Source organism: Amblyomma maculatum, unplaced genomic scaffold, assembly GCF_055883805.1.
Source record: "Amblyomma maculatum isolate TAMU_Amacu unplaced genomic scaffold, ASM5588380v1 scaffold_18, whole genome shotgun sequence".
NCBI lineage: Eukaryota > Metazoa > Arthropoda > Arachnida > Ixodida > Ixodidae > Amblyomma > Amblyomma maculatum.
Window position 1 is genome coordinate 5432282 of NW_028146743.1, and position 7729 is coordinate 5440010.

The 7729-nt window shown below is 44.2% G+C and overlaps 1 protein-coding gene across 1 annotated transcript in view; it reads right to left on the reverse strand.

The window, feature by feature from the left end:
* Positions 1–2702, reverse strand: part of LOC146171749 (DNA repair protein SWI5 homolog) — a 29381-nt gene extending 26679 nt beyond the window's left edge. The window contains exons 1-2 of the mRNA XM_084586361.1: positions 2317–2702; positions 370–418 (exon numbers count right to left, since the gene is read on the reverse strand). Coding sequence (XP_084442487.1) covers positions 370–418; positions 2317–2384 — 117 coding nt within the window. The 5' untranslated portion in view covers positions 2385–2702. The remainder of the gene's footprint in view (positions 1–369; positions 419–2316) is intronic.
* Positions 2703–7729: the final 5027 nt, after the last annotated feature.

The following is a 7729-nucleotide window of genomic DNA, read 5'->3' on the forward strand; positions in this document are numbered from 1 at the left end:
GACGTGCCTTGAGCATAAGCTCAAGCTGTGCCTCATCCCCATTTTGAGGTGATCTGAATTGTAAAGGCAATGTGCAGAATTAAAAAAAAAATTATGTAGACTTTAGCATGTCCTGCTAATGTCCATAATGTCTTCTCATGGTACAGTACAGATATTAGGGTGAACTCGGTCTTCTGAGAAGTCTTAGCACAAGCTAGCAGGTTTTGTTCCTTCTTTTTTGTTGTCACTTGTTCTCCTTGTAGCCTCTCCACCATCACCAGTCTTTCTCTACTTCAAAATTATTGAAACAAGAGAACAGTAGCTTGCAGGAGCAGAACTACACATGTTCCATGCAATCCCAGTCGCAGCATGCTTCTCTGTACTTCTTACCGGTGAACTGTATGGGCGGTTGGCAGCAACAAAACTCGATCGAGGTCGCCTTAAAAAAAAAAAAAAAGAAGGGCATTTCACATAGTTACAGCAAAGCGGGCTACTCTGCTGTCTGATGTATGCAAAGTAAAATCACACAACCATAAAACTTGAACACTCAATACAGAGGCTTAGTGAATGACACGTGAGTACAGTTTAACTACTGTTCTGGTCATTAGCAGAAAGAACAAATTGAGAAACTAACCTCACGAACCATGTTTTCACGTGACGCATCCTCCGGATGTCCTATGAACATAGCCCAAAGCCCCTCCATGTTTTAACCAGTGAGACCAAATCTATGCTAATTATTTCCACAGTGAACATTGCTCATTTCGGAAACAGTTGACAATAATGAACCTATATATGGACCTTTCATAAAAAATGTTGGTTGTGCAATGCACAATTCCTCCCCAAATTATACTCCTCCGAGCTACAATGACAGAAATATGCATGCAGTCCCCCAAAAACAATGCTTCAAAGACAATGCTATATGACAACATAATGGGTAGCCAGTACTCCACGTCACTTTTAAACAGCAGCAGGCATTTTACTAGTACAGGTTGTAGCCTTACAACCAAGTCATGCTGGTGAACTTGCTTGATTTCCGTTTGCGCAACTTTTCCCTGCTTTCACCCCCGCAAATGCAGAACAATTAAAGCAGGTCATGATTGCTGATATCCATCAAAACAGTAAAATACTGGGTTATTATGGTGCATATATAGGAAGCTGCGTTGGGTGAGGACCCAGACAAAAATAGACACTCGGTAGACTTTCCTCAGGGGTGCCCATTTAAGTGGGAAAAGAACCTTTCAGTTGAATTTCCAGCTCGAAAGAGAGAAGTAACTCCAGCTGGATCTTGACTAGAGGTGCAAATTTTCCAGTCGGAAACTGGAAAATTCCAGCTGAACATAATTTCTGGTTCAATATTCCAGCTGGAATTGCCTTTTTCCAACTGAAAATGTGTAGTTTTCATCTGGAAAGGTTGGGTACACAGTTCAATAATCCAGCTGGAAATGTTTTTTTTCCACCTAGCACTCAGTATGTCGAATCACCTCCTCTCTGAACTGTTTTAAACCAATTCTGCTACCGCTTCAAGCCAAATGCGCACAACAGACCAGGAAGCAATGTGGTGACAACCAGGCAGCCCTAGTTGCAAAGGTCTATACATTAATTATGTAGGGACCTATAACCAGCACAAGAGACAAGGTCAAAGGAACAGTAAACACTGCACAAATGCTTGCCATAAACTCAACATTTAAAGAATGCAAATGTATAACTTTTCCAAACATCATCGAAAAAGAATGGTGTTACAATCATGGACATCTAAATGACAGTTATCTTATTTGGATGATAGTTGAGTGACAAATTTGTGAATAATTAACTAGCAAATAATCGCATACCTCCATGCCTAGTGCCATAAAATATTTATTTCGTCACGTGTGTTCAGCTCAACATAAAATATTCACGCACGAATTTTACAGTTTACATTCCTGCAGTCTAAATGTTATCTTACCCATTACTTCCTCTATTTTAGTGCAGGCTAACGCCGGGAGAATTAAATACTAACCTGATAGGTTTTTTTTTTTTTCTTTTCGTTTCGTTCTACACTGTGAGCCCGCATGACTAGTAAAAGAACTGCGCTTCTCAGAACGCATTTTAAAACATTCGGCTTCGGAAGGAGTGTTTGCAGATATTAACAGGCTGCCCAGAGAGAGTAGCCTTTGCGGTTAGCATATCGTTACCGCAGGCAAAACGTGCCCGTCACAAGTGAAGCACGTGCAACAGTAATTCAGACAACGAGAAAAAAACTAGGCAGGCATGCACAGGGACCCAAATGCAGCGCGTGATAGATCTCACAAGACCTCGTTCGCCAGACAGCACCAAAGGTGCGTACGCGGTCATGCTTACCTCACCTGCACCTTGAATTTGTTTCGCGTTGGCGTCTCCGAGGAGGCATGCTCAGGCAGCTCAGACATGCCGAAGGGGGCTTAGATAGTCACTACAACGCTGTCCGTAGGCAACGTTAAATAAACTTCCTTGTACGCGCGGGCAAACACACTGGAAGACGCAGCAGTTCTCGATCCCGCCACAGGTCGTTCGCTCGTGAAAATGCCTCTAGTTCATTCTCGAGCGCTGCTCTAACAATATGAACGTTGGCCTGGTGGCAGACGCATGAGCAAAAAAGCGAAATTTTTACCGAAAAACAGAATGAAATCACTACATAGCAGAATCAAGTAGCAGTTTAGGAAAACAAACGCACCGCGTTTGCGACGGACATTAGACTCATCATCATCATCATCGTTATTAAAAGAATTAATTTCTGCTGTTCTTCTGAACCTCTATTTGTCAGTCTAAAAGCAAAGCAATACAGATTTTAATTAGTCTATAATTAAGCTATGGAATAAAAGAAATGGCCTTTTGGCGTGGCTTTCTTTGTCACGTGAATTTTGATTTCCGGGTCGTTGGTCGTACAGTCGTACCAGTCGCAAGGTATATCATATCTACCTTGCCAGTCGTACCTAGTACCGTTGTAGTTGTACGGTTGTACCAGTTGTACTGGTTGTACGGTTGTACATAGACCTTGCTGGCATTGCCCTTAGCATTGCTTGCATTGACCTTGTTGCTTGCAGGCACTAATTCTACCATGTCACCTCCATGCTTGCAGGCGTGCAGTTTCGACCTTTATTCTCTTGATATTTGCGCTCAATTTGCTGGGGATGTGGTGTTGTGCTCGGCTTCCAACTACGACAACTTGAACGCGATACAAGTTTGTGTATTAACTCTATGATTCCGAGCGAGTGCCGTCGAGTTGTGAACGGCGAAAACAGTTGGCCGTTGCGATCCGCTGGCTGACCGTCGACGGCGAGCTGCACGTGGAACGCGAGGCTTTATTTCGAGTATTTTGTGAATGGCAAGTGTTGGATAGCGCTGTGAAAGCTAGGAACGTTTATGAAGTAGGTTGTTTGCTCTCGTTCAGAAGCACCAGTTCTCGCTCGGGCGAATTTAGCTATGCGCTACAGCTGTTTTCGCATGGTGACGGTAGCAGCGAGCGGTCGTTCCACGTCTTCAAAAGGTTCACAAATTGTGTTTGGCAGTCGTCAGTACAGCGTGATATAAGTACTGAACAACTTTCTCCCCGGCCATTTCTGCTAAATGCAAGTTTCTAGAACCACGGCCTGTGCTTACCAACCAACTGTCGATGGTTGGTCTCGTTGCCTGACTAGGCCAGCGTACCGTTAGCACTTGTAAGATTTATACATTGTTGTGTAAGCAATTGTTTTGCTGTTTTAACTACAGATAACGAAACATGCTTTCACCAGCGAAGCAATCGCAGCTTGAGCACGCAGAAATTGCGGAGAAATACAAGCAAGATGGATAAAGTTTCCTGCTTGTGCAGACCGACTACATGATGCAGTGGTGTTTATTCTTGTCCTGTGTAGAAAGAGAGAAAGTTAAAGATTGCTGCAGGGATAAAAATTAACAGCATTTATCTATACTCTCGGTCAGAGTCGTGAAAGTCTTCACTTCAGGACAGCGGTAACATTGTCCAGCTATTTTTCATCTTTCATTGTATGGCACGTAGAAAAGCTGACAGCTGAGATACATGGTATAAAACCAAATTTTGCTGTTCAGCAAAGCAGTTCTATAATGGCCTAGGTGCTGCTAAACGTGCATGCGAAAATTAATGTACATAAGCTACTTGTGATGCAATGCAAGGTGCTGCATACATGAAGTTTATGTGTCATTTTCATTCGCTGCGTGGCCTTCAGATGGAAAACAAGGCACTGGTGGCCATTGGCTATCTCAAGAAGTGCAAAATTCTGCATGGTAGGCAGAGGCTGGCCTAGCTAGCAGCTTTTATGAATCTTGCCGAGGCGATTAAGATTTCTGTGCTCTGTTCTTACAGCTTCCTATTACTTGCCCTCAGGTCTATTGAAGCTCATTTCTACAGACTGTACTAGGCATCTTGTCAAAATTTACTATTCCTAACTCCCAGCATTTCTTGGAGGTCAATAATCACATGCTGTAAAAAATTGTGCTGCAAAAGTTCTGCTGGAGAAAGTAATATGAGGTGTAGTTACAGTATGAGAATGGTTTCCCATTGCCAAGAATCTTTGCTGTTTCATGGCTGTATAATAAAGACTGGTCACTTTTATCTTTGGCTATTTTCTTGCGCCTGATTGTCTTGGTGACCACAGCAAAGCTATGCTAAGCGTTGATATACCTTGCTTTCAATTGATGTTTTCATTATGGAGAACCACAATACAAGTTGACTTTATGCCTGGCTTTTCGTACTTGACTCCTTTATCTTGAACACATTGCATATAGTGCAGAAGTTATACATTCACACATTTCAGTATGTATGCTTTAACAGCCTATATGTGCCTACTGTAAACATTTGAATATACACAATCTAGTTTTTCTGTCCAACCAGACCCCAAGCACAAAGTACACAACAGCAAAATAGTTACAGGCTCCTCCCAGCTTTGGTGGAAGAATTAAATAATGGCTTCGCATTCTGAAGTTTTTCGAGGTTTCAAGAGATACCATTAAAACAAAGCTTTTATTTTAGTACTTCACTTTTTTGACCGACATAATGCAGCAATCGGTATTGGGGAATCAAGTATGGGAATTTAAAACATGGAGATCTTCCACAGTTGTATGTGAATAGCGTAAAATGTCCCACACACTATGCTTGGTTTTGTTTATGAGTAGGGTTTTCTCTCATGCACATGCAGCCTTGATCGGCAAGTGGATATATGTCTCTCTTACTGCCGGAATAGCTACGTTATGGATAGTCGTCAACAAGCATCAATAGAGGTTTTTGGCCATATATGCTACATACATGTTGGGGTATGATGCATGCAGAATGAATGCAGCAGTGCAAAAAATGCAACTCATATACATCATGCCAGTTGCATTTTCGTGATGCAACTCAAGTAAAAATCAAATGCTTGAGAGAGATTTTTATTTATTTCGTGATCCTCCTAATGTTTTTATTGAGACAGTATGATGTTAACTACGATACAGTTCCCCCTTATATATCCCATATATTTGACTCACGCTGGGACTAGTGCCGGTTAGTTCAGCGTAGTTATTTCATTTAATTTCGACTGCAACTGCATAAAAGCGCAAATGATATATACAATTCTGCTGATTAAGGTCTTGAAAGCTTTTAATTTAAGAACTAAATATTCTACCATGTTTGTCAAAGATGCAAATGTTCCCATGGATATTTTTGATGCAGTTAGCAGACCAGTTGAACCTATTGCCAAGACCACTCGTTTTTTCTAAATGGTTTCAATCTGCAAGTCTATTTGGACTCAGTTGGAATCAATCATGACTCAATAGTAAAAAATTGGAGTCAGTAATTACCCAACTTGTCCAGTTAATTCCCGCTGGCAAGTACGATTAGAATCAATTGGCTTCTCCTCTCACTACGCAACCAACTCATTTGATTCACATTGGCAATGCCAATTGAAGACGTTTTTTTAACTGTGTATTTCTGATACTTCACTACCGGCTGAACTGTTCTTCGACGTGTCCAATGCCATATATTTCGAACCTAGTTGCCTCACCGAGGCTTCTGATTGTGGATGAGCATCGCCTTTCACCATGCCACGAACACTGTCCTCCCTTGTATGAGACATCAACGTCGACGGGTCCTGGTTATCTGGTATGTGGTCTGTCACACGAAGTGAGGGAACTTGCCTCGCAACTTGTCCTCTTTGTCCTGTAACTCTTGTCCTCTTTGTCCGACTGAGATAGCCTAGCCACTGTAACTGGGAGTCAGGGGAGGAGTAAGTGCCGTTTCGCTCACCTTTGAAGCAGATAGGCCTAAATCTCGAGCTTCTGCAACATCGGTGAAGGTAGCGACGATCAGTGTGGTGTCAAGCCAAGGTGGAAATCAATCCTCGTGAGGAGGAGGTAAACTTTATTAAAGAAGAGGTCGTAGGCGCGGGGTGGGTTGGCGTTCCCGTCCCCGCGGTGGGCTCCTCTTCTAGGCCGGACGCCAGGTGGCCGACCGACGATGTCGTTCGGCGACCTCTTCGGCTCGCTCCGTGACTCGGAGTTGAACCTCCGGGTCGGAGCTGAGCAGCGCGGCCCCCCACTGAGATTGGGTAGAGAGCTGCAGACTCTGTGATGGTTTGTCTTGATTACATGAGTATAGGATGTGTGGTGTGTCTGCCTTTTGATGTCCACAGAGAGAACAGACAGGGCTGAACTGCTCTGGGAACCATATGGAGTACATGTACGGATTAAAGAAAGTGTCTGTTTGAAGCTGGCGCCAGGTGACTTGTTGTGTTTTACTTGTGATCGATGTGGTTCTGGGAAGATTTGTCTTTCTTTCTTGAAGTGGGTAGTAATTTCTTTGTAGGTTGTCATCCGCTCCCTAGCCGACCTGAGCTCAGGGCAGCGCACCTCCCGGTTAACTACGAATCCTCGGGCAAATTGGTGCGCTGCCTCGTTCCCAGGATGGTCCGAATGGGCAGGGACCCAGATCAATGTGATAAGGCGGGTATGGGAGATTTTTTGCAAGATTTTGATGGCTGCGGAGTGGGCCCTTCCTTTTGCAAAATTTCGAATTGCAGTTTTAGAGTCGCTAAGGATGTATTTGGCAGTGGTGGAGGTAATGGCTAAAGCTATGGCAGCCTCTTCGGCCTCCTCCGGAAATTTTGTTTTATTGATTGTCGCCGATGCGAGGGGAGAACCTCGATGATCGACAACTGCCAGGGAAAAGGCATCTCTGTCCGCATGTTCTGCCACGTCCACGTGCGCCGTGTCTCCCGCGGATTCACGGCGTGTTTAAAACTTCGCGCTCATATAATGAGATAGCAAGGGCTGCCCTCTTCCGGCGAGACAGCGAGCAACAGCTCCACACCACGGCCGGTCTCGAGGGAGAGGGCGCGCGCTCTTTCTTACGGCCCTCTCAATCGCCGCGGGAACAATGGGAATGTTTCTCCTTGAGTTGCGTTCTCCGCCACCGCAAGGGGCGCGACCTGCTCGCTGTTCGTAAAGCCCCTCTACCCCACCTAACACCACGGTCACGCTGTCACCATCTTGTGATAGCTAGGGTAACTACCACAAGGAAAAGCCGACTTTAAATGGAACGATGGGAGATCGCTCACCACAACATTTTTCTGCACTTAGTGCGTACGCAGAATGCTACTTCTTCCCTTAGCTCTTGGTAGAAAAAAAAAAAATACTCTTTGGGTTAATGTCCATATGTGACACGTGGGCTATGATAACAGGCACTGTGATGGAGGCGGCCCCGGATAGAACAAGATAACGTGCCTCCTGCAACTGCTGGCATTTACAT